The sequence below is a fragment of the Haliaeetus albicilla genome, chromosome 27 (genome assembly GCF_947461875.1).
Source record: "Haliaeetus albicilla chromosome 27, bHalAlb1.1, whole genome shotgun sequence".
In the NCBI taxonomy this organism is placed as follows: Eukaryota; Metazoa; Chordata; class Aves; order Accipitriformes; family Accipitridae; genus Haliaeetus; species Haliaeetus albicilla.
The window spans coordinates 2016504-2042342 of NC_091509.1; the positions used below are offsets into that span (position 1 = coordinate 2016504).

Genomic DNA, 25839 nt, shown 5'->3' on the forward strand with positions numbered 1-25839 from the left:
TCTTGGTGCGACATGGAAAGGCCTCTGGCCAACCAAAAAAGGTAGCTACTCTCATCAAGAAATATCTGTATGAAGTACACCTTGGTAGTGACATAAAATCTATTTGCCCGTATTCCCCAGGAGTTGCTCCTTGTTTCACAACTTCTCCTGTAACCCTCTTGGTAATTTTTGGGGTGATTAGCACAACAAATAGCACGTCTCTTAACTATTATGTCTGTCAGATTTTACATTTTTAGTCCTACAAGCTATCTTTTTGGCAGTCAATACCAATGCATTTGCTCTTAATAAGTTTTTCGATGCAATCTTTTAAGTAGACTTTCCATCATCTTTTCAGAAAGTAGCAATTGTTTAAAGGTGTCACCCACCATCCCTGATCATTCTTAGAACAATCTAATTGTTCTGGCAATTGATCTTCTCTCTCAGTATATTGTGGAGGTGATGATTCTAAACGAGGTGCTGGAATTAAGCCTCCTTCAAATATTGACTCTTTGAGAGCTGCTTCTTTTGCCACTTGGTCCGCTTTTCGATTTCCGTTTATCATTTCACTGTTCCCACTGTGATGGGCTTCACAATGTGTTATTGGAACTTCCTCGGGTAGAAGAACTGCCTGTAGAAGTTTCGCTGTTTCTTCTCCATATTGAATTGGGGTTCCCTGCGAGCTTAAAGGTCCTCTTTCTTTCCAAGTGGATACATGTGCCTGCTTTGGCCACGCTTCAGCCTTTAAATGCCTAATCTCAGTCAATGGTCGTGGTGTAGTTAATTCCAAGTGTGCTCCTTAGGAACGGAGGTCTTTAAAGCAAAGTTCCTGCCGCTTGGGTTCCTAACTCTGGTTCACGGGGAGGGGAGTGGGGGGGAAGGGGGCGGCGGGCTGTGTGTCTGAATATCCCGGTTTGTATTTCAGAGCCTGTTTCCTCTTGCTCTCCCTGTACCAGTCATTCAGGCATGACAACTACACAAATTTGTGTTGGAGATTGTGCCTTCGGACTAATGGGATGAGGCTCGTAATCATGTGCGTGTGAGACGAAGAGACGTTATTTTACTTGCCATGTGTCGGCGTTAGCAAGGGATTTTTCCCGTGCGGTCGGAACAGCACGGCGGCGGGAGGCCTCTGCCTTCCTCCTGGTCGTGATCGCCTCGCGGGTGGAAGGAGAGATGGGCTGGCGAAAAGGCAGCGCAGGAGATGACCGCTGGACGGGCCCCGCTGTCCCCGTGGCGACGGTGCCGTCCCCGCCCGCTGCCCGCGGGAAAGGCAGGGCGGGCAGCGCTCGGCAGCGCTGGGTGCCTGCAGTGCCGGGAGGAGGCTGCGGGCGCCGCTGTTGACCGAGGAGGAGCGAGAGGAAGGCCGGAGCGCTGCCGGCAGCCCCGCCCGCTGCGGCCCGGCTCGCTCGCTCGCTGGCTGGCTGGCTGGCTCGGCGGCCGGGCGGTCTGCGAGCGTCCCCGCGGTGCGGAGCCGTGCTGCAGCGAGGCGGAGGGGCCGGCGGCAGCGGCCGGGAGCGGCGATCCGGGGCCGGAGCCTGAGAGGGAAGCGGAGCCTGAGAGGGAAGCGGAGCCCGAGCGGGAAGCGCCTGGGAAGAGCTTGCGGCGGCGGTGCGGGGCCGGCGGGGCCGCGGCGGAGATGTGCGCGGCGGGGAGGCGCTGGGGCCGGCGGGAGCGAGCCCTGCTGTGGTGCGTCCTGGTGGCGGCGTGGGAGGCGGCGTGGGGGCAGCTGCGCTACTCGGTTCCCGAGGAGATGCCGAAGGGCTCGTTCGTGGGCGACGTGGCCAAGGACCTGGGGCTGGAGCTGCCGGCGCTCCGCGAACGCGGCGTCCGCATCCTAGACAGAGGTAGGACGCAGTATTTCGCTCTGCACGGGAAGACGGGACATTTGGTGACGGCGGAGCGCATAGACAGAGAGCAGCTGTGCCGGCTGGTGGAGAAATGCGTGCTGCGCTGTGAGGTGATAGTGGAGGGGGAAATGAAATTTTACGAAATCGAAGTGGAAATCACGGACATTAACGATAACGCGCCCAGCTTCCGAGAGGCAGAAACGGAGCTGAGAATGAGCGAGACGACAGCCCCGGGGTCGCGGTTCCCCCTCGCCGAGGCCCACGACCCGGACTCGGGAGCGAATTCGCTGCAGAGCTACGAGCTGAGCGGCGACGAGCACTTCTCGCTGGCCGTGCAGGCGGGCCCCGGCGGGGAGCAGCGTCCCGAGCTGGTGCTGGCGAAGGCGCTGGACCGGGAGGAGGCGGCGTTTCACGAGCTGGTGCTGAGGGCGAGCGACGGCGGAGAGCCGGCGCGGACGGGCACGGCGCGGATCCGCGTGGCGGTGCTGGACGCGAACGACAACGCGCCCGTGTTCAGCCAGGCGGAGTACACGCTGCGTGTGCCGGAGGACGTGCCCGTGGGCTCCGTCCTCGTCACCGTCACGGCCACCGACGCCGACGAGGGCATCTACGGGCACGTGAAGTATTCGTTGAGGAAAACGAAGGACCTGGCATCGGAGGTTTTCCAGCTGGACGCCGAGACGGGAGCGATTACACTGCTGAGAAGGCTGGACTTCGAGGAAATCTCGTCACACGAACTGGAGATGCAGGCACATGACGGAGGAGAGCTTTTCGACACGGCCAAAGTCGCGATCACGGTGACAGACGTGAATGACAACGCGCCCGAACTGACAGTGTCGTCGGCGCTGAGCGCGATCTCGGAGGACGCGCCGCCGGGGACGGTGGTGGCCCTGCTGCACGTGCAGGACCGGGACTCGGGGGCGAACGGCGAGGTGCGGTGCTCGCTGGACGGGGGCGTCCCGTTCCGGCTGCGGAGCTCGCAGGGCAGCTACTACAGCGTGGTGACGGCGAGGGATCTGGACCGGGAGGAGGTGGCGGAGTACAACGTGACGGTGCGGGCGGCGGACGGCGGGTCGCCGGCGCTGTGGAGCAGCGCGGTGCTGGCGCTGCGGGTGCTGGACGTGAACGACAACGCGCCGGTGTTCGCGGAGGCGCGCTACAGCGCCCGGCTGCCCGAGAACAACGCGGCGGGCGCGCTGGTGCTGACGGTGCGGGCGGCGGACGCGGACTGGGGGCAGAACGCGCGCGTGCGGTACCGGCTGTCGGAGGGGCGGGTGCGGGGCGCGCCGCTGTCGTCCTACGTGTCGGTGCAGGCGGAGACGGGCGCGCTGTACGCGCTGCGCTCCTTCGACTACGAGGAGGTGCGCGAGGTGGGGCTGTGGGTGCGGGCGGAGGACGGCGGCGCGCCGGCGCTGAGCAGCAACGTGTCGGTGCGGCTCGTGATCGTGGACGAGAACGACAACGCGCCGCAGGTGCTGTACCCGCCGCCGGCGCCGGCGCCGGGCGCGGGCTGGGCGGGCGTGGAGCTGGCGCCGCGCTCGGCGGAGCCCGGGGCGCTGGTGGCCAAGGTGGTGGCGGTGGACGCGGACGCGGGGCAGAACGCGTGGCTGTCGTACGAGCTGGCCAAGGCGACGGAGCCGGGGCTGTTCCGCGTGGGGCTGCACAGCGGCGAGGTGCGGACGGCGCGCTTCCCGCTGGCCCGCGACGCGGCGCGGCAGAGCCTGGTGGTGGTGGTGAAGGACCACGGGCGGCCGGCGCTGTCGGCCACGGCCACGCTGACGGTGGTGCTGGCCGAGAGCGTGGCCGAGCTGCTGTCGGAGCTGGGCAGCGCGGCGGCGGCGGCGCCGGGCGAGCCGGCCGGCAGCCTGACGCGGTGGCTGGTGGTGGCCGTGGCGGCCGTGTCCTGCCTCTTCCTCGCCTTCCTGCTGCTGCTGCTGGCGCTGCGCCTGCGGCGCTGGCGCCGCTCGCAGCTGCTGGCGGCGGGCAGCGGCGCCTTGCGCGGCGTCCCGGCCTCGCACTTCGTGGGCATCGACGGCGTCCGCGCCTTCCTGCACTCCTACTCGCACGAGGTGTCGCTCACCGCCGACTCGCGCAAGAGCCAGCTCCGCTTGTCGGGCGGCAGCTGCTGCGACACCCTCCCGGCCCGGCCGCCGCCCGACGAGCCCGCGCCGCTGCTCGGGGAGGACCCTGCCGGCGCCCGCCGCGCGGACCCCGCCGCTCCCCCGGTGAGTTCCTCCCACCAGCCCTTCTCCGCGGCGCGGCGCGGCGCTTCCCTCCGCTGCTTCTCCGCCCTTTCCCCCCCGTCTTCTGCCTCCTGCCTCGGGAGGTGGAGGTAGCGGGAAGGCAAAGCTTCGCTCAGCCACGCGCGGGGCGCTGGCGCCTCGTGCTCCCGGGAGGTGAGCGTGGGATCGCGGCTCAGCGTGACCGTTGCTGCGGGAGGCAGGAGAAGCGGGAGGCTGCTGTTGCCTGCTGGAGCTTCCTCTCAGCGGGGCTTGCTGCTTTTGTCACGTCGCTGATGTGTTACACGCTGTTCACTGACCCAGCCTCTCCCAGAGGACAGCTCCTCTTTTAATTTTAGAGCCCCGAGGTTTCTTTCCCGAAGGCTAGTGAGCAGGCAATGTATCTTCCTTCTCAGTACGGAGACGTAGCGAAATCTCGGCGAGGTCCGTGGTGTGGTAGTGGTGCATGTTGAGGACAAATGGTCTGGGTTCTGGCCCTTTGATGACAAGTGCTTGCAAACTATGAGGGTCAACGAACACCAGGCAAGTTGTGACGGCTTGGAGACGAGAGTCTTGGGAGGTGTTTGTGCGGGGCTGTGGAAGGACACAAGAGATCTGGTTTGCTCCTTTCCCTGTTCGGTGCCCATCTGTAGTATCATGCAATGTGAGTATTGGCTTCCCAAGTAAGTTTGGCCCAAGTCAGACACGTTGTTCCAGCTGCATAGGGAGCCCTGGCAGGTCCTCCTATGTGCTTGCACGTTGTGGAGATGTTTCTAACTAACAGCTTAATTCTATACTTATGGCAAGTGCCCTAAAGGGAGCTCTGGGAGGAGCCAGCCCTGGTTTTGTAACCTACTAAACACCTGAGTTATGCTATAATCTAGAAGAGTATGTTGTCATCCCTTCCCTTCTGTGTGTGTTAACGTCCCGACATGCTTGTTGTAAAGAAGTGGAGATGGGCCTTTGTGTCTGAGAATGTGTGGAAGACCACGTGTGTTACATTTGGCTGACTGTCCCCTACGTGCCTTTCATGCTTTCAGCTGTGAAGAGAGAGACTTTCATAGAAGTGTTCCCTTAAAATACTACTGGAAGAAATGCTCTTGCTTGTCACATGCACATGCTGAGAAGTCAAATATTCTCCCTGGTAAGAAGTTGTCTGTGCAGCTTTTCTTTGGGTGGAGTCTATCTGCAAATGATGAAGGTCAAGGACAACCACGTAACCTGTGAAGGGTTTGAGGACAGTCTCAAGAGGGTGCTGTGTGTGAGGAGGTCCTGGTGGAGACATGGCATGTGTTTTGTTGATTCCCAGGGTTTATTGTTGGTGTTCTGAAACTGAGCCTGAAGGCATCTTATTTTTTGGATATTGCCTTGCTCGGATTCCAGCTGTCCGAGTTGTGGGTTCATCAGTGTGCTTTCCTGTTGCATGATGTTTCCTGGGAATGGTGGTTATGAAGCATAGATGTAAACTTTGCAATAGTGTGGTAGTGTAATGGATCTTCCAAGTTGCCTGTGTGTTGAAGAAGGATGATGTTGCCTTTGAGCTGAGACTTTGAGGACTGGGTCTTTAACTGAGGTCTGTGTCACGCATGACCTTTAGAAATTTTAATGTTTAATCAAATTGTATGGGACGAGCAGAAAGTTCTCTTTGCATTTGTCCATGTTGCAGTGCTTGGATTCTGAGACACTGTGTGCCCAACGTTTCTTTCAATGCTGTCTGTCTGCAGAGGTGGCTTTCCTGTTGCATGCTCTTTGGGCAGGTTGAAGTTCTGCCTGTACAGAGACAGGGCAGCTGGAAGACTTTGCTGTGGTACAGTGTGGAATGGCTAAAGGGTAGGTTTAAAGTTTGTCCTAGTTGTTAGATGAGGCCCACAGTTGTGGTTCCAAGTCTTTCCCCTTTTTTATCATCCAAATTAACTATTAGTGGGAATACAGCTATGGTCTATGGTGTGAGCTGCTGTGTGAGCCTCCTGTGTACTTATTAGCAGGTGGTTCCCTTTTCTGTGTACCTACTACAGCTGACACAATCTGAAATGTGAAGCTACGATTCTTCCACTCCTGTAGGGTTCCCATTAATGCCTTCTTTCTATGTCCAGGTCTGAAGCTGGGCCTCACTTTGGCTGGTAATCCTCAAAACACTAAAAGGTTAAAAGACTGACAGGTTGTCAGGGTGAGGAAGTAGTTTCCACCCATCCCTTGAAGGTTTACAGCTGCCAAGATGTGGTGGGTTAGCCTTGGAAAGCTGTCAGATGCCCACCAAGCTGCTTTTACACTCTCCATCCTCAACTGAACTGTGGAGGGAAAATATGATGAAAGGCTCATGGGTTGAGGTAAGGACAGGGAGATCACTCAGCAATTACCGTCACCGGCAAGCCAGACGTGGCTCTGGGAAATTAATGTAATCTATTGCCAGTTAACGTCAGGGTTGGAAAAAGAGAAATAAGAACAATCTTAAAACACCTTCCCTCCACTCCTCCCTTCTGAAACTATGCGGAAGATGGCAGCTGTTAGAGTTGGTTGAAGTGTCCTGTATGTGCCTTTCAAGTTTACAGCTGTAAAGAGAAAGACATTCATAGAAGTGTTTCCTTAAAATACTACTGGAAGAAATGCTCTTGGTTGTCACATGCCCATGCTGAGAAGTCAAATATTCTCCCTGGTAAGGAGAAGTTGTCTGTGCAGCTTTTCTTTGGGTGGAGTCTATCTGCAGATGATGAAGGTAAAGGACAACCATGCGACCTGTGAAGGGTTTGAGGAGATTCTCGAGAGGGTGCTGTGTGTGAGGAGGTCCTGGTGGAGACATGGCATGTGTTTTGTTTATTGTTGCTGTTCTGAAACTGAGTCTAAAGGTGTCTCATTTTTGGATATTGCCTTGCTTGGACTCCAGCTGGTCAAGTTGTGGGTTCATCAGTGTGCTCTCCTGTTGCATGATGTTTCCTGGGAATGGCAGTTACTGAGCACAGACGTACACTTTCTGTTCAGATTTGAGAGTCATGTACCTTCCCAGTTGCCCAATGAGCTGAAGTAGGATGACGGTGTCTTTGAGCTGGTACTTTGACAACTGGGTCTTTATCAGAGCTGCATGTTGCTTATGCCATTGAGAATATTTTACATTTCCTTAAAGTAGTGTTGTTGTCCTAAAAGCGGATTCGTTACCTGCTGTGTGATGCACCAATCTCACACACTCAGGAGATATATTGCTTTTTGTTGGGGCCTGCGTGCTCGGTGGACTTTGCACAAACAAAGCACACCAGATTCATTAGGTGTGTCTCTTTTATTCTGCAACTATTGCATATAATTTATTAAACTACTCCTACCTCGTACATATTCAGACTATCTACTGCAGATGCAGAGGATTATATAACCACGACACATCAAAGGCCTTCTCCACATGCGTCAGGATCTCAGGTGTTCTTTGGTCGTCATTTGGGGAGGTACTGCCTCCTCACTTTGACCACTAAGTCGCTCTGTGCTGGGTCAATGGTTTATTTTCCTGCCAGAGGGACGTAACATCAATCTGGAAAGAACAGAAAGGGTCGGAATGACCTTGGCTACTTCTGTAGGTATTACTAAAATTGTTTGAAGTTGAAAATGATTAACTAACTTGATTTAGAACAGGATTTTTCTAATCTAAACCACAATTTTCTAAATCTGACATTAGTGCAATGAACAGAAAAATCTCTTTGCATACGTCTGTGTTGTCATCCTTGTTCTCATTAAGGAGAAGCTGCATATGCAACTTTTGTTTCAATGGTATCTGTCTGCGAAGGTGGCTTTCCTGTTGCGTAATATTTGAGCACGGTGAAAAATTCTGTCTGTCCCAATAGAGGCCAGGTGAAAAAGTTTGCTGTGGTATAATTTGAAATGTGTAAAAGATGGAAAGGTGGTGTAAAAGTTCAGTTTGTCCTAGTTGTTAGATGAGCCCCACAGTTGTGGTTCCATGCATTTCCCCTTCTTTATTGTCCAAAGGAATTACTTTGAGGAACTGTGGCTTGCTCTTTGGTGTGAGCTCCTGTGTGAGCCTCCTGTGGACTTTTCCCCAACTGGATACCCTTCTTGTGCACCTACTACAGTTGACATAAGCTGAAATGTTAAGCTATGATTCCTTCACTTGTGTAGGTTTCCCATTCTTGCCTTGCTTGTTGTCCAGGTCTAAAGCTGGGCCTCCTTGTGGCTGGGAACCCTCAAAACATGAAAAGACCTCCTATAGCTGTTGGGCTGAGGAAGCAGTTTCCATCCCTACCTTGAAGGTGTTCAGCTGCCAAGACAAAGACTTTGGCACACTTCTGTTTCCCTACAATGTCACTGAATGAAATGCTCTTTTGCCTTTGGTTCCTGTGCTTTAGAATCCTGTTCCTTCTCACAATGGTCGTGAGGAGACAAATGTACCTCCCTTCTTGGTATGAGCATAGTGCATTATCCTCTCCTGATATGTTTTTGCCTATTATGTGAAGGTCAGAAACAAACCTGCAAGTTGTGTAGGGCTGGAGAGAAGACAGGGGAGCTCTGTGTGTCAGGCTATAGGAGAACAGATGGTCGTTTCCTTGCTTGACATAGTTAACACAGTGGCGTGCCTGATGGAGTACTATGCAATATGAGTTGCTTCTGCTCAGTAAGTTTGGCCCAAGAAATGTTATTCCACCAATCCATCGACTGCTGTACATTCCTAAGTCTTGCCTTGCTTGTTGTCATGAGCTACAGCTCAACCTCAGGGTGTCTGATCATATGTGGAAAGTCACATCTGTTCCAGTTGTCTGAGTGTAGGGGCAGTTCCCGTACAAATCTTTGATGTTTACGGCTGTAAAGAGGAAGCATTTCATAGACGGTCGTGTGCTCACCCAGGCACGCTTGTCTGTAGGGTAAGAAGGGAGAACCATCTCTACTGCAGTCCACAAACTGCAGAGTGGCAGCCCTGCCCAGCCAAGGTTTCCATGAACAGACGAGGGACCAGTTGGAGAGCGCACGCAGGGTGTCCTCCACACTGTCCCCCAAAACCATGCTGGCCACTCAATTGGAGAGATATGGTTTTGACAGCTGGCCTGTTAGATGGATAAGGAACTGGCTGGCTGGCAGCGTCCAAAGAGTTGTAGTCAATGGCTCAATGTCCTAGTGGAAATCAGTAATGTGCGGTGTCCCGCAAGGGTCCGTACTGGGACCAATACTGCTGAATATCTATCAAATAATACAGTGGGACTGAGTGCAGCCACAGCAAGTTTGCAGATGACACTGAGCTGAGTGGTGCAACTGATTCACTAGAGGGAAAGGATGCCACCCAGAGGGACCTTGACAGGCTGGAGGATTGGGCCCATGTGAACCTCATGAAGCTCAACAAGGCCAAGTGCAAGGTCCTGCAGCTGGTAAGAAAGGAGAACCATCTCTACTGCGGCCCACAAACTGGGAACCTCAAAACATGAAGAGACCTCCTATAGTTGTTGGGCTGAGGAAGCAGTTTCCTTCCACACCTTGAAGGTGTTCAGCTGCCAAGACAAAGACGTTGGCACGCTTCTGTTTCCCTACAATGTCACTGAAAGAAATGCTCTTTTGCCTGTGGTCGCCATATGGCCAAAACAGTGGATATTGTCTGTGGTGCCACTAAAGGCTGTGAATGCAGAGCAAGAAGGGTGGGAGGCTGGCTCCCAGCCAGGAAAACAGGTGGGTCAGTGTGGCTTTGGCTGAGCAAGGGTTTGATTTCATGCCTGGTGACAAGGCTCGTGCCATCATCCAAAGAAATTACGTTGAGGGACTGTGGCTATGTTTTTGGATTTGAGCTCCTGTTTGAGCCTCCTGTGGACTTGTTAGCAACTACTTACCTTTTCTGTGTACCTACTACAGTTGATGTAATCTGAAATGTGAAGCTATGATTCCTTCACTTGTGTAGGTTTCCCATTCCTGCTTTGTTTCTTTGTCCAGGTCTGAAGTTGGACTGCAGAGAGAACATATGACAAAAGGCTTATGGGTCGAGTTAAGGACAGGGAGAGATCATTCAGCAGTTACTTTCACAGGCAAACCTGTCTTGACTCAGGGAAATTAATTTTATGTATTGCCAGCTAAAGTCAGAGTAGGATAATGAGAAACAAGAACAAACTTAAAACACCTTCCCCCCACTCCTTCCTTCTTCCCAGGCTCTACTTCACTGCCAATTTCTCTACCTCCTTCCCCTGATAGGTGCAGGGGGACAGGGAATGGGGGTTGTGGCCAGTTCATCATGGTTTGTCTCTGCCACTCCTTTGTCTTCACGTTCTTCCCCTGCTCCAGCGAGGGTTCCCACCCATGGGAGACAGTCCTTTACAAACTTCACTGACCAAGTCCTTCCCACAAGCTGCAGATCTTCATAAACTGCTCCAGCATGGGTCCTTTCCATGGGGTGCAGTCCTTCATGAATGGACTGCTCCAGCGTAGGTCACCTGCAAGGGTCACAGGTCCTGCGCTGCCAGAAGACCTGGTCCAGCGTGCAATCCTCCACACAGAGCGCCATGTTCTTCCAAGAGCCTGCTCCAGCACGGGCTCTCCACATGCTCACAGCCTCCTTCAGGGCACATCCACCTGCTCCGGCGTGGGGTCCTCCATGGGCTGCAGGGTGGATATCTGCTCCACCATGGACCTCCATGTGCTGCAGGGGGAGAACCTGCGTCACCATGGTCTTTGTCACAGGCTGCAGGGGAATCTCTGGTCCAGCACCTGGAGCACCTCCTTCTTCACTGACCTTGGTGTCTGCATCGTTGTTTCTCTCACACATTCTCACTCCTCTCTCCCAGCTGCTGTTGTGCAGCAGGTTTTAACTCTTCTTAAATATGTTATCACAGAGGTGCTACCACTGTTGCTGATTGGCTCAATTTGGCCAGCAGTGGGTCCATCTTGGAGCCAGCTGGAACTGGCTCCGTCATACATGAGGGAAGCTTCTGGCATCTTCTCACAGAAGCCAACCCCTTAGGCTCTCTGCTGTGAAAACTTGGCCATGCAGATTCGATACACAACACAAAGACTTTAATATACTTCTGTTTCCCTGAAATGTTGCTGAATGAAATGCGCTTTTACCTGTGGCCAACATACGGCCAAGAGTTAGATGTTATCCATGGTTCAACTACAGGCTGTGAATGCAGAGCAAGGAGGGTGAGAGGCTGCCTTTGAACCAGGAAAATAGGTGGGTCAATGTGGCTTTGTCTGGGCAATGGTTTGATTTCATGCCTGGTGCCAAGGCCTGTGCCATCCATGCTGTGATCCTGGTTTCCCTGTCCTGAAAGATAATGGTAGTCCTCTAACAATAATGAAGTGTTTGTGCATGTTGTGGTTTAACCCCAGCCAGCAACTAAGCACCACGCAGCCACTCACTCCCTTCCCCCCCACCCAGTGGGATGGGGGAGGGAATCAGGGGAAAAAAAGAGAAAACTCATGGCTTGAGATAAGAACAGTTTAATAGAACAGAAAGGAACAAACTAATAATGATAACAGTAACAATTATAAAAATGGTAGTTAGTTGCCAAGCAGCGACCCCCTCCCCAGCCCCACTCCCCCCAATTTATATACTAGGCATGACATCACATGGTAGGGAATACCCCTTTGGCCAGTTTGGGTCAGCTGTGCTGGCTGTGTGTCTCCTCCCAGCTTCTTGTACCCTGCCAGCCTTCTTGCTGGCTGGGCATGAGAAGCTGAAAAATCCTTGACTTGGTCTAAACACTACTTAGCAACCAATGAAAACATCAGTGTGTTCTCAACAGTCTTATACTGAATCCAAACCATACCACTGTTATCAGCTACTAGAACGAAAATTAACTCTATCCCAGCTGAAGTCAGGACAGCGCAATAACTGTGCCTGTAGAACGATGAAGGTTCTCCTGCTAGCAGAGGACTTTTTTGGCGGGGACACCTGTGGGAAGTGGAGCCTGAGCACCAGCACGAGAACAGAAGAGCTGCCCACGGACACTGAGGGGCCACATGTCTATAAGCCCACGCTCTCTCACTGTTTTCCTTGAGCCTTTCTGAACCTCTGTCCTCTTTCTCCTGGGTTTCCCTGGGTGACGTGGAAGGGAAGTGCTGCTCTGTGTCTCTAGGAAGGAACAAAAGAAGGAACAGTGTAACCACCGTCCATTCAGAGCAGCAAGTTGACTCTGTTTGTGCTGAGTAAAATGGTAGAAACTAAAACTGGCATTCCTGAAACCTTTTGATCTCTAGTGAAATTGCCTGACTCTGCATAACGGACTCTGCGACATGGTCAGCTTTGTGTTGCAGAGCTTGTTTTCCTTTCTCAATGCTTTTTCCCATTGGGATGCACTTGGACCCGATTGATAGCATTGGACACATAGCTGTTGGTTATTGCTGGTTTTATAATGGAAGTCCGAAAGGAAATGAGTGTGCGGTTCCATGAATAGAGAAATGAGAGTTTGCTCTGCGTAAAGAAAGAAGGGACTCTCCCTGTCTGCCCTCCCACCTTTTGGAGGAAGGCTGCTACAGAAATGGCAGGATTAGTGGGATGGATTAATTTTCTCCAGGCATGATTTATCTGTGTTCTTGCTGCAGCTATTTCTCACGGTTTATTCCATTCTTGGAGGTAGCCCCTTCCTTGCCTATCGAGGTGAGGGTGGAGATGTTGATGTACAGCTGAGGGTAGAAAAGCATTTCCCTGAAGGGCTGTAGTTGCTATGTCATAAATACAGGATTTTTGTCCATCCATATCTTGAAGTTTCCATCCATACCTTGAAGGTTTAGAGCTGCCAAGACAAAGACTTGGATAGACTTCTGTTTCACTACAGTGTTGCCTAGTGAAATGCTCTTTTGCCTGTGGCTGATACATGGCCAAACCTTGGATGTTGTCCATGGTGCAAATAAAGGCTGCGAATGCAGAGCCAGCAGGCTGGCTCCCAAGCAGGAAAATTGGTGGGACAATGTGGCTTTGGCTGAGCAATGGTTTCATTTCATGCCTGGTGCCAAGGCCTGTGCCATTCATGCTGTGTTCCTGGTTCCCCTGTCCTGAAAGGCAATGACAGTCCTCCAGCAGTAAAGTGTTTGTACAATAACTCTCCCTGCAGAAAAATGATACACGGTTAGATCCTGCGTGAAACCTCCTTTATCCATTTTCATCTCCCTGTAACATCTGCGATGTAGAGTTTCCTCATAGTTGTAATTACACTGTCTTTCATGCCTTTGTTTCCTGGAAGGTCACGGTTCATTTTGCCCCATTTCTGGATAGTTCTTTATCTTTGGAGACTCAGAGTGTTGTTCTGCAGCAAATCCTTACATCCCCTGGCAAGCCCTCAGCCACTGGAAGACAGAATTTTATGTATGAGAAAAAGAAAGCAGAAGCTAAAAGAGAATCTGTTATACTTTCTCAGAAGACTTAGCTTGAGAAAGTGGCCTCTGATTAGGTGTTTCCACTTATGGCTTCAGACTTGTGGGAGATGAGCAGGCCACAGAGGAGAAGAAGTGATGAGAGCTGATGAGTTTTTCATAAAAGGCCCCCCCCTACTCTGCAGTCCAGAGTAAGACTTTAGGGTTGCACGTGCAGCTTGAGAACGCAACGGCTCCCAGGTGCTCTGGGGGATGAATTTCCATGCCCACAGTGAAGACTGAGACATCTTCCTGGTGAGTTTCTCTGACAGTACTTTTAATGCTTCCCTGCATTGTCTGCCTCATTTTTTTTTTCCTTTTCTTGCCCCCTCCCTGCCCCCTGGTGTTCTATGTAAGTCGGTTTAGTTATAAGTAGTGGCATATCTTCATTTAGCAATGCCTTGTGTGTTAGTGCCTCTTGCTCATGTTACAGCTGGTGTGGAAGGCAGGAGATGTAAGGGGGGTACATCTGTGTTCTGGTTTTGTGATGGGTGAATAGATGTAAACATGACCTTTGAGGAAGTTGCATCTCTGTGGAACAGTGCGTGTGATAAAAGAGGAGAAGAGATTTCTCCTAAGCAAAGAGTTTGATGACCCAGTCTCTGTTGGGTGACGGCTCGTCTTTTAGTTTGGCCATGTTAACTCTCGTGTGCTTTTGAATACTTACGTTTCTTCTGAGAATAGTAGTGAGCAGACAGAAGTATGTCCTTTCTTGGTATAATCGTGATGCATTAATCTCTCATGACATGTGTGTGCCAGTTATGAGGGTCAGAAGCTAACCTGCAAGTTGCGTGGGGTTGGAGAGAAATGAGAACAATGATGTAGGGGTGGAACGTCTTGTAATTCCTGTGTGAAACCTCCTCTATCCGTGTATTTCTCCATGTAACATTTTGATGGAGACTTTCATCAAAGTGGTAATTACATTTTCCTATCCTTTAATCTGCCTTCAGGCTTTGTTTCCCAGAAGGTCATGGTTCATGTTTTCCACTTGTGGATTGTTCTTTTGCAGTTGGAACTCTGAGTGTTGTTTTGCAGCAAACACTGACTTCCCTCGAGAACCACATGAAGACAAGACTTTTTTGTGTGAGGAAAATGAAACAGAAGTGAAAACTGAGTCTCTCACATGCCCTTATACCTACATAAAGACCTTTGATAACACATTTACGCAGTAGAAAAAGTCACAAGGACTGACGGATTTCCAAAAGCCACCCCCCCTACTATGTAATCCAAAGTAAGACTTCAGGGCTTTGCTTGTGGGTTCACACCTCAGTCACTTCCAGGTGCTCTGGGAGATGAATTTTCAAGGCAGAGTTGCATCAAGCCTCTGTACATTCCAGCAGACAAATACTTATCTCAGTGGAGCAAGTCAGAGTGTTTGGTTTTGTTTATTAATCATCAGAAATGGCTGAGAGATTTGAGCTGCTGCTTTGCAGGAAGGAACTCGTGGAGAACACTTGCACACCCCCCTACCCATCGCTTACTCCAAGTGGATAACGAGCACTAATGAAGACCAATGAGCATTATTGCATAGCAGCAGTCACCTCTGATCCCCCTCTGGCAAGCTGGCTACTCAGGAAGGTGGTACAGACTGGTGTAGAGTACTGCTGGCCAATCCCACCTACCTGTGGCTTGTTCTTATGTCTCTGAGGACTACAAGGCTACGTGTCCCTCTGTGTGATTTCCTAGCCTGCACAGGCCTGGATGTGTCACAGTAGCAAATCACCAGCCCCAAATTGCTTAGTGAGAGGTACTTGTTTTGGCTTCTTTGGTTTAATTAAGTGCTGCTGAGTTTTGTTGTTCTCATTAAAGGAACACGTGGTGCCTAGTAAAGTCATGCCATGCAGTAAAGGCAAGAGAGGCCTAGCAAACCCTTCTAAATCACTGCAACTTGCCTAGCTTACACCTTGAGGCCTCAGCGACTTGTGGCAGAGCAACTGCAAATCACAGCACTGAAGTACCTGCCCCAATGAGGTCAGATGGAGGTTTTGGGTTTGTATATTAATCACCAGAAATCGTTGACAAGCTTTCAGCTGATCAGGCAGTCCTTGCATGGACTGGCCAGCTGGTGGGACTTTTCCCTAGAAGCTCCCAAAATCACAGAGAGAGAAAAATACAGAATCGAGCCTTATGGCAGGCCTCAGACTTTGGCGTTTCCAGCAAGAGCACTGAAGGTTTTTCTGGATGGAAGAGGAGTCAGCGTCAGGATGTGCACATGGCAAAGAGCTGACACGGTTCTGCGCACTGTTCTTCTCTGCCAGGCATGTACAGTGACATTGGCCTGAGTTCAGGTCCACTACCTTTAGGCTTCACATCTCTCCATCAGTGTTAGCTGTTGTTCTCAATCAGAATCAATCCTGAGCATTTCAGAGTAAAATGAAATTCACCCTTTTTGCGTGGGCTTCCGAGACACACGTGGGCAGGAAGATGAAACATCAGGAAAGACTTAAATCATGCACGGAAAAACTTCTTTATTGCTCTGTCACAGACATTTCCCTCTTAGTTTGCATACCAACTCACGCCAGAAGACGTAAAAGTACGTGACAGAGTGTATCACTACTTTAAAAGTCTACTGCGGCCTCAAAATCCTTCTTGAGTAGGAGACGACGGTTGTATTATAATGGCTAGCGTTCCTGCTAAGCATGACGTCCGTGCCTCTGAGTGTCCTTTCGTATTAAAGGAGAGACCGCCAAGCTTGACGCGTACAGATGGAAAGCCCGGGCCGCCGTGAGCGAGCGCGGCCATCAGCCGGCTGCGGTGGCGTCACGGCGCCTCCGGGTGCCGCTGTTGGCCAGGGCGGAGCGGCGCTGGAGCCGCAGCCGGAGCCGCAGCCGCCGCAGCGTCCTGCCCCCGCAGGCTGCTCGCTCGCTCGGCGCCGGCCGGAGCGGCAGCGGCACGGGCAGCAGAGGCGAGAGGCGGCGCGGCGCGGGGAGCAGCGGCGTCCGAGCCGGCGCCGAGATCGCTGCCCTCCGGCGGGCCCTGCGCTCGCTGCGGAGAGTGGCTGGAAGGGACGCAGGGCAGCGGCAGGAGGGAGGAGCGCGGCGAGCGCTGCCCAGAATGGCGGGCAGGCAGAGGCAGAGCCGCGGGCGAGCAGCCGGGCGAGTGCTGCTGCCCGCTTTGCTGCTGGGCTTGTGCTGCCGGGCGGCGCCGGAGCGGGTCCGCTACGCCATCCCCGAGGAGCTGGGCAGAGGCTCGCTGGTGGGGCCGCTGGCGCGGGACCTGGGGCTGAGCCCGGCCGACCTGCCGGCACGCCAGCTGCAGCTCAGCGCCGAGAAGCAGTACTTCGGCGTGAGCGGGGAGAGCGGGAACCTCTACGTGAGCGAGAGGCTGGACCGGGAGGAGATGTGCGGCGAGGCGGCGTCCTGCTCCGTCAGCTTCGAGGCGCTGGTGCAGAACCCGCTCAACGTTTTCCACGTCGAGGTGGCCATCCAGGACATCAACGACAACGCCCCGCGCTTCTTGCAAGACAGTTTCCAGCTGGAGATCAATGAGTTCACTTCTCCCGGCACCCGCTTTGCCTTGGGCACGGCCGAGGACGCAGACGTGGGCAGCAACTCGCTGCAGGGCTACGAGCTGGAGGCCAACGGATACTTCGCGGTGGAGGTGAAGGAGAACCAGGACGGCAGCAAGTTCGCGGAGCTGGTGCTGCGGCGCGCCCTGGACCGGGAGAGCGAGCAGAGCCTGCGGCTGGTGCTGACGGCGCTGGATGGCGGCGAGCCGCCCCGCAGCGGCACCGCCCAGCTCTGCATCAACGTCACCGACGCCAACGACAACCCACCCGTGTTCGCGCAGGACCGCTACCGTGCCAGCTTGCGGGAGGACGCGCCGCCGGGCTCGATGGTGCTGAACGTCTCCGCCTCTGACGCCGACGCCGGCACCAACGCCCGCATCACCTACAGCTTCGGGAAAATGCCGGCCAAGGTGCTTCAGAAGTTCGTGGTGGACGCGGAGAGCGGGACGATCAGGCTGCAGGAGGCGCTGGACTTCGAGGACACGCGAGGCTACACACTGCTGGTGGAGGCGAGGGACGGGGGTGGTCTGGTGGCGCACTGCAAGGTGGAAGTGGAGGTGCTGGACGTGAACGACAACGCGCCCGAGGTGACACTGACGTCGGTGTCGAGCCCGGTGCCCGAGGACGCGCCGGCCGGCACGGTGGTGGCCCTGTTGAAAGTGCGGGACCGGGACTCCGGGGAGAACGGTCAGGTGTCGTGCGAGCTGTCGGGCGAGGCGCCGCTGTCGATCGTGGCGTCGTCGGGCGGCTCGTACAAGGTGGTGACGGCGAGCGCGCTGGACCGGGAGCAGGCGGCCGAGCACCGGGTGGCGGTGGTGGCCAGGGACCGGGGCAGCCCGGCGCTCTCCAGCCGCGCGGCGCTGGTGCTGGAGGTGTCGGACGTGAACGACAACGCGCCGGTGTTCGAGGAGGCCGCCTACAGCGCCTACGTGGCGGAGAACAACGCGGCGGGCGCGCCGGTGCTGCGCGTGCGCGCGCGGGACGCGGACGCGGGCACCAACGGGCGCGTCAGCTACTGGCTGGCGGGCGGCAGCGCGGGCGCGGCGCCGTACGTGTCGGTGGAGGCGCGGAGCGGCACGGTGTACGCGCAGCGCTCCTTCGACTACGAGCAGTGCCGCGAGTTCGCGGTGGCGGTGCGGGCGCAGGACGGCGGGGCGCCGGCGCGGAGCTCGACGGCGACGGTGCGCGTCTTCGTGCTGGACCGCAACGACAACGCGCCGCGGGTGCTGTGGCCGGCGGCGGGCGCGGGGGCGGCCCCGGCCGCGGCCCCGTTCGAGGTGGTGCCGCGGTCGGCCGAGGCCGGGTACCTGGTGGCCAAGGTGGTGGCGGTGGACGCGGACGCGGGGCGCAACGCGTGGCTGTCGTACGAGCTGGTGCAGGCGCCGGAGCCGGCGCTGTTCCGCGTGGGGCTGCACAGCGGCGAGGTGCGGACGGCGCGGGCCGTGTCGGAGAGGGACGCGGCGAAGCAGCGGCTGGTGGCCGTGGTGAAGGACCACGGGCAGCCGGCGCTGTCGGCCACGGCCACGCTGCACGTGGTGCTGGCCGAGAGCTTGCAGGAGGCGCTGCCGGAGCTGAGCGAGCGGGCGGCGGGCGCCGACTCGCCGGCGGAGCTGCAGTTCTACCTGGTGCTGGCGCTGGCGCTCCTCTCCGCCCTCTTCCTGCTGAGCGTGGCGCTGGCCGTGCTGGCGCGGGTGCGCCGGGCCGGGCCGCCCGCCGTCCTGCGCTGCCTGGGCGCGCAGCGCTTCTCCGTGGCCGGCGCCGCCTTCCCGGCCGACTTCTGCGAGGGCACCTTGCCCTACTCCTACAACCTGTGCGTGGCGCCGGGCCGCGCCGTCGCCGAGGGCGCTTGGCCGCCGCCGCCGCTGCCCAGCCTGGCCGCGGAGGAGCTTCTCGGCGCGGAGCCCTGCGGGAAGCGGAGCCCGACCAGCAGCGCCGGCGCGGGAGAGCCGCCCGCGGACGCCGAGGCCCCGCAGGTCTGTAAGCCCGCGCAGTCCTTGTCTCTGAGCCTTTCCTAACCTCACGCCGAGGGGCGTGGGCTCTTGCTCGTCCTTCGGCCGCTTGGGCGCCTGCTGACGCGCTGTCATTCCACGAACGAATGAAAGGGCCAACGCTAAGGCTGTGCTATGTGCTAGTTGTTTTCTTTTTTTGTGATAGAGCCCCGAACAGAGGGGGCACGTGCATCGCTGCCTGCTGCTGAGTTGCTCTCGAGTGGAGCAGCAAGTCCTAAGTGTAAGCACGGTCTGTACCGTGTAAGGCTGTAAAAACAAAACAAAACAAACCCGAAAAAACAAAGTGGGGCGAAATGGAGGCTGATTGAGAGCGGCCTCCGGTGTGCAGCCGAAAAGCAACGGAGTCGAGAGCGAAGGGCCGTCCCTGAGGAGGACTCCTTGTGAGGGGGGATCTTCGTTGCTGCTTTGTGCGATGGCTGGGGGTTTGGGAAACTAATGTGGCTGGTGTCGTTCCAGTGTGACACACTTTTGATCTGCGGAAAGGGTGAGGGAAAAGTCGTGCAAGCACGACTGCTGCTCATTACTGTGCAACTGGTGGTGCAGATTGTGCTTTTGAACTAACGGGCCAAGACTCGTAATGCTCTGCACGGAATATTAAGAGCACTTTATCTCTACATTGTATCACCGTAACAGAAACATTAATCCCTGCGGTAGAAATAACACAACCACGGGAGGCGTGTCTTTTCTTTCTGGTCGTCATCGCCCCTTCCTCGCCGATTCCTTCACGTTATCGAATTAATTGTTTAGGTGTAAATGCCTATAAAGCATGCAGACCCTTAATTTATGTGGCCTCATGGGAAATCACCCATTCAAGTCCGTTAACTTTCCTGTTTCGGTATTCGCTGCCTCTGTAGGTCTTCCAACAGTTTAATGCTGTAGCCGTTAGGTCAGTGTCGTCACTGAAGCACTCCATTGCTCTCATCCCGTTCTCAAATACTGTCGGGACTTGACGACTAGCGGGAAAATAGGCGCAGAAGAAAAACTGGGAGCAACGCAAAGGTGTCGTATGGCTGCAGTCACCCTCCACCCACAGAATGGGCGGTATGAACGGGAGTATTTCAAGGAAAATTCCTGAAGCGTGGGTTCATGAGCCTGATATCCTTGCTTTTCCGGGGTGTGTGGGGGATGTGTGTCCGAATATGACGTTTTGTATTTCAGAGCCTGTTTTCTCTTGCTCTCCTTGTAGCAGTCATTCAAGCAAGACGAATACAGAAAGTCGTGTTAGAGGTTAAGGTACGGGCTCAGGTGGCTTAGATTCTCAGTTGATTGACCCCACCTTCTTGGGCCTTTGAATGTCTAATCACAGCCAATGGTCGCGGTGTACTTAATTTCCAGCGTGTTCCTTATTGTTGTCCCACAAACGGGGTTGGTTTTCCCGGCCCGCAAGCCAATACCACACAGAGTCGAGGTATTTTTAAATTAATTTCATGGTTGCGCATGAACGGGTGCCTGTCTCAAGACAGCACACCTTTGTCTCAAAATTCCCCACGTTTATCTAATTAAATGATACATATTCATTATTATTTCCCTTAACGATTGGTCCTTTCTCCTTCGCCTGTCACGTAAATTAGTGTGCAGACTCGGTCTTCTTCCTTCATGGTCTTCTTTTGAGTACTTGGTATCATCTGAGTAGGTGGTCAACGAGTCGGTGGTCGCGATCTCCCCCTGTAGGAATTACCTCTTACCTACTTCTTACTCTGTCTTGGCAGTTACAAGTGGTTCTTCAAGGTTTATTGACCAGACCACAATCCATTACCTTTTCTGACATAAACATGAAGCCCCATTGTCTGATAGTTAGTTACTAAACCTTACATCGTGTGTACTAATAATTTCCCTATTTTAAATATTACCTAATGCATGTGGTTGAGATGCCTGTCTCATGATGAAACTCTTGAGACATCCAAACAATATAGAAACAAAAATCACTGTAATAGCCAAAATTATTAGGTTCTGTAGTAAACTCTGTAGCCATCCAGTCAGGGAGAATCCGAACTCATGCGGGATTTTATTCAAGCACCCTGTCTCCATTGCCTCTCTTATATTCCTACAAGATTACTTTACCACTGGACTGTGGATTCCAAGGGGCATGTAAATTCCCTTTAATACCCCCAAAACTAGAAATTCCCTCTACGATTTCTACAATGAAATGGGGTCCTATATCAGAAGACAGACCTTCTGGAATATCAAACCTAGGGAGAATTTCTTTTGATAAGGCCTTAATGATTTCTCTAGCCTTCTTGGTACGACAGGGAAAGGCCTCTGGCCAACCAAAAAAGGTATCTACTATCACCAATAAATATCTGTATGAAGTACACCTTGGTAATGACATAACATCTATTTGACAGTGTTCCGCAGGAGTTATTCCTTGTTTCACAACTTCTCCTGTAACCCTCTTGGTAATTTTTGGGGTGATTAGCACAACAAATAGCACGTCTCTTAACTATTATGTCTGTCAGATTTTACATTTTTGGTCCTGCAAGCTCTCTTTTTGGCAGTCAATACCAATGCATTTGCTCTTGAATGTGTTTCTCGATGCAATCTTTTAAGTAGACGTTCCATCATCTTTTCAGAAAGTAGCAATTGTTTTCAAGGTGTCACCCACCATCCCTGATCATTCTTAGAACAATCTAATTGTTCTAGCAATTGATCTTCTCTCTCAGTATATTGTGGAGGTGATGATTCTAAACGAGGTGCTGGAATTAAGGCTCCCTCAAATATTGACTCTTTGAGAGCTGCTTGTTTTGCCACTTGGTCCGCTTTTCGATTTCCGTTTATCATTTCACTGTTCCCACTGTGATGGGCTTCACAATGTGTTATTGGAACTTCCTCGGGTAGAAGAACTGCCAGTAAAAGTTTCGCTATTTCTTCTCCATATTGAATTGGGGTTCCCTGCGAGCTTAAAGGTCCTCTTTCTTTCCAAGTGGATACATGTGCCTGCTTCGGCCACGCTTCAGCCTTTAAATGTCTAGTCTCAGTCAATGGTCGTGGGGTAGTTAATTCCAAGCGTGCTCCTTAGGAACGGAGGTCTTTAAAGCAAAGTTCCTGCCGCTTGGGTTCCTAACTCTGGTTCACGGCGGGGGGGGTGTGTGTGTCTGAATATCCCGGTTTGTATTTCAGAGCCTGTTTCCTCTTGCTCTCCCTGTACCAGTCATTCAGGCATGACAACTACACAAATTTGGGTTGGAGATTGTGCCTTCGGACTAATGGGATGAGGCTCGTAATCATGTGCATGTGAGACGAAGAGACGTTATTTTACTTGCCATGTCTCGGCGTTAGCAAGTGATATTTCCCGTGCGTTCGGAACAGCACGGCGGCGGGAGGCCTCTGCCTTCCTCCTGGTCGTGATCGCCTCGCGGGTGGAAGGAGAGATGGGCTGGCGAAAAGGCAGCGCAGGAGATGACCGCTGGACGGGCCCCGCTGTCCCCGTGGCGACGGTGCCGTCCCCGCCCGCTGCCCGCGGGAAAGGCAGGGCGGGCAGCGCTCGGCAGCGCTGGGTGCCTGCAGTGCCGGGAGGAGGCTGCGGGCGCCGCTGTTGACCGAGGAGGAGCGAGAGGAAGGCCGGAGCGCTGCCGGCAGCCCCGCCCGCTGCGGCCCGGCTCGCTCGCTCGCTGGCTGGCTGGCTGGCTCGGCGGCCGGGCGGTCTGCGAGCGTCCCCGCGGTGCGGAGCCGTGCTGCAGCGAGGCGGAGGGGCCGGCGGCAGCGGCCGGGAGCGGCGATCCGGGGCCGGAGCCTGAGAGGGAAGCGGAGCCCGAGCGGGAAGCGCCTGGGAAGAGCTTGCGGCGGCGGTGCGGGGCCGGCGGGGCCGCGGCGGCGATGTGCGCGGCGGGGAGGCGCTGGGGCCGGCGGGAGCGAGCCCTGCTGTGGTGCGTCCTGGTGGCGGCGTGGGAGGCGGCGTGGGGGCAGCTGCGCTACTCGGTTCCCGAGGAGATGCCGAAGGGCTCGTTCGTGGGCGACGTGGCCAAGGACCTGGGGCTGGAGCTGCCGGCGCTCCGCGAACGCGGCGTCCGCGTTGTCTCCGACGGGAGGACGCAGTATTTCGCTCTGCACGGGAAGACGGGACATTTGGTGACGGCGGAGAGGATAGACAGAGAGCAAGTCTGCGAGAGTGTGCAGCGATGCGTGCTGCGCTGTGAGGTGATAGTGGAGGGAGAAATGAAGTTTTACGAAATCGAAGTGGAAATCACGGACATTAACGACAACGCGCCCAGCTTCCAAGAGACAGAAAGAGAGCTGAGAATGAGCGAGACGACATCCCCGGGGTCGCGGTTTCCCCTGGCCGAGGCCCACGACCCGGACTCGGGAGCGAATTCGCTGCAGAGCTACGAGCTGAGCGGCGACGAGCACTTCTCGCTGGCCGTGCAGGCGGGCCCCGGCGGGGAGCAGCGTCCCGAGCTGGTGCTGGCGAAGGCGCTGGACCGGGAGGAGGCGGCGTTTCACGAGCTGGTGCTGAGGGCGAGCGACGGCGGAGAGCCGGCGCGGACGGGCACGGCGCGGATCCGCGTGGCGGTGCTGGACGCGAACGACAACGCGCCCGTGTTCAGCCAGGCGGAGTACACGCTGCGTGTGCCGGAGGACGTGCCCGTGGGCTCCGTCCTCGTCACCGTCACGGCCACCGACGCCGACGAGGGCATCTACGGGCACGTGAAGTATTCGTTGAAGAAAATCACAGAGAAAGCTTCCAAGATTTTCCAGCTGGACACTGAGACGGGAGTGATCACGCTGGTGCGGAGCCTGGACTTCGAGGAAGGCGACTCGCACGAACTGGAGGTGCAAGCAGAAGACGGCGGGGGCCTTTTCGACACGGCCAAAGTCGCGATCACGGTGACAGACGTGAACGACAACGCGCCCGAGATTTCGGTGCGGTCGGCGCTGAGCGCGATCTCGGAGGACGCGCCGCCGGGGACGGTGGTGGCCCTGCTGCACGTGCAGGACCGGGACTCGGGGGCGAACGGCGCGGTGCGGTGCTCGCTGGACGGGGGCGTCCCGTTCCGGCTGCGGAGCTCGCAGGGCAGCTACTACAGCGTGGTGACGGCGAGGGATCTGGACCGGGAGGAGGTGGCGGAGTACAACGTGACGGTGCGGGCGGCGGACGGCGGGTCGCCGGCGCTGTGGAGCAGCGCGGTGCTGGCGCTGCGGGTGCTGGACGTGAACGACAACGCGCCGGTGTTCGCGGAGGCGCGCTACAGCGCCCGGCTGCCCGAGAACAACGCGGCGGGCGCGCTGGTGCTGACGGTGCGGGCGGCGGACGCGGACTGGGGGCAGAACGCGCGCGTGCGGTACCGGCTGTCGGAGGGGCGGGTGCGGGGCGCGCCGCTGTCGTCCTACGTGTCGGTGCAGGCGGAGACGGGCGCGCTGTACGCGCTGCGCTCCTTCGACTACGAGGAGGTGCGCGAGGTGGGGCTGTGGGTGCGGGCGGAGGACGGCGGCGCGCCGGCGCTGAGCAGCAACGTGTCGGTGCGGCTCGTGATCGTGGACGAGAACGACAACGCGCCGCAGGTGCTGTACCCGCCGCCGGCGCCGGCGCCGGGCGCGGGCTGGGCGGGCGTGGAGCTGGCGCCGCGCTCGGCGGAGCCCGGGGCGCTGGTGGCCAAGGTGGTGGCGGTGGACGCGGACGCGGGGCAGAACGCGTGGCTGTCGTACGAGCTGGCCAAGGCGACGGAGCCGGGGCTGTTCCGCGTGGGGCTGCACAGCGGCGAGGTGCGGACGGCGCGCTTCCCGCTGGCCCGCGACGCGGCGCGGCAGAGCCTGGTGGTGGTGGTGAAGGACCACGGGCGGCCGGCGCTGTCGGCCACGGCCACGCTGACGGTGGTGCTGGCCGAGAGCGTGGCCGAGCTGCTGTCGGAGCTGGGCAGCGCGGCGGCGGCGGCGCCGGGCGAGCCGGCCGGCAGCCTGACGCGGTGGCTGGTGGTGGCCGTGGCGGCCGTGTCCTGCCTCTTCCTCGCCTTCCTGCTGCTGCTGCTGGCGCTGCGCCTGCGGCGCTGGCGCCGCTCGCAGCTGCTGGCGGCGGGCAGCGGCGCCTTGCGCGGCGTCCCGGCCTCGCACTTCGTGGGCATCGACGGCGTCCGCGCCTTCCTGCACTCCTACTCGCACGAGGTGTCGCTCACCGCCGACTCGCGCAAGAGCCAGCTCCGCTTGTCGGGCGGCAGCTGCTGCGACACCCTCCCGGCCCGGCCGCCGCCCGACGAGCCCGCGCCGCTGCTCGGGGAGGACCCTGCCGGCGCCCGCCGCGCGGACCCCGCCGCTCCCCCGGTGAGTTCCTCCCACCAGCCCTTCTCCGCGGCGCGGCGCGGCGCTTCCCTCCGCTGCTTCTCCGCCCTTTCCCCCCCGTCTTCTGCCTCCTGCCTCGGGAGGTGGAGGTAGCGGGAAGGCAAAGCTTCGCTCAGCCACGCGCGGGGCGCTGGCGCCTCGTGCTCCCGGGAGGTGAGCGTGGGATCGCGGCTCAGCGTGACCGTTGCTGCGGGAGGCAGGAGAAGCGGGAGGCTGCTGTTGCCTGCTGGAGCTTCCTCTCAGCGGGGCTTGCTGCTTTTGTCACGTCGCTGATGTGTTACACGCTGTTCACTGACCCAGCCTCTCCCAGAGGACAGCTCCTCTTTTAATTTTAGAGCCCCGAGGTTTCTTTCCCGAAGGCTAGTGAGCAGGCAATGTATCTTCCTTCTCAGTACGGAGACGTAGCGAAATCTCGGCGAGGTCCGTGGTGTGGTAGTGGTGCATGTTGAGGACAAATGGTCTGGGTTCTGGCCCTTTGATGACAAGTGCTTGCAAACTATGAGGGTCAACGAACACCAGGCAAGTTGTGACGGCTTGGAGACGAGAGTCTTGGGAGGTGTTTGTGCGGGGCTGTGGAAGGACACAAGAGATCTGGTTTGCTCCTTTCCCTGTTCGGTGCCCATCTGTAGTATCATGCAATGTGAGTATTGGCTTCCCAAGTAAGTTTGGCCCAAGTCAGACACGTTGTTCCAGCT

At 56.0% G+C, this 25839-nt stretch overlaps 4 protein-coding genes across 4 annotated transcripts in view; all 4 read left to right on the forward strand.

Annotated features, from left to right (window-relative positions):
- Nucleotides 1-25839, forward strand: part of LOC104323151 (protocadherin gamma-C5-like) — a 181597-nt gene that overhangs the window by 48870 nt on the left and 106888 nt on the right. The window lies entirely within an intron of this gene.
- Nucleotides 872-5133, forward strand: LOC138682286 (protocadherin gamma-A2-like). The gene has a single exon (XM_069772336.1). The coding sequence runs from the start codon at nucleotides 1181-1183 to the stop codon at nucleotides 4160-4162; it is 2982 nt and encodes a 993-aa protein (XP_069628437.1). The 5' UTR covers nucleotides 872-1180; the 3' UTR covers nucleotides 4163-5133.
- On the forward strand, nucleotides 16193-19198 carry LOC138682387 (protocadherin gamma-B5-like). The gene has a single exon (XM_069773012.1). It carries the CDS (start codon nucleotides 16415-16417, stop codon nucleotides 18881-18883), a length of 2469 nt encoding a protein of 822 aa, XP_069629113.1. The 5' UTR covers nucleotides 16193-16414; the 3' UTR covers nucleotides 18884-19198.
- Nucleotides 21898-25369, forward strand: LOC138682386 (protocadherin gamma-A2-like). Its single transcript, XM_069773011.1, has one exon. The coding sequence runs from the start codon at nucleotides 22274-22276 to the stop codon at nucleotides 25235-25237; it is 2964 nt and encodes a 987-aa protein (XP_069629112.1). The 5' UTR covers nucleotides 21898-22273; the 3' UTR covers nucleotides 25238-25369.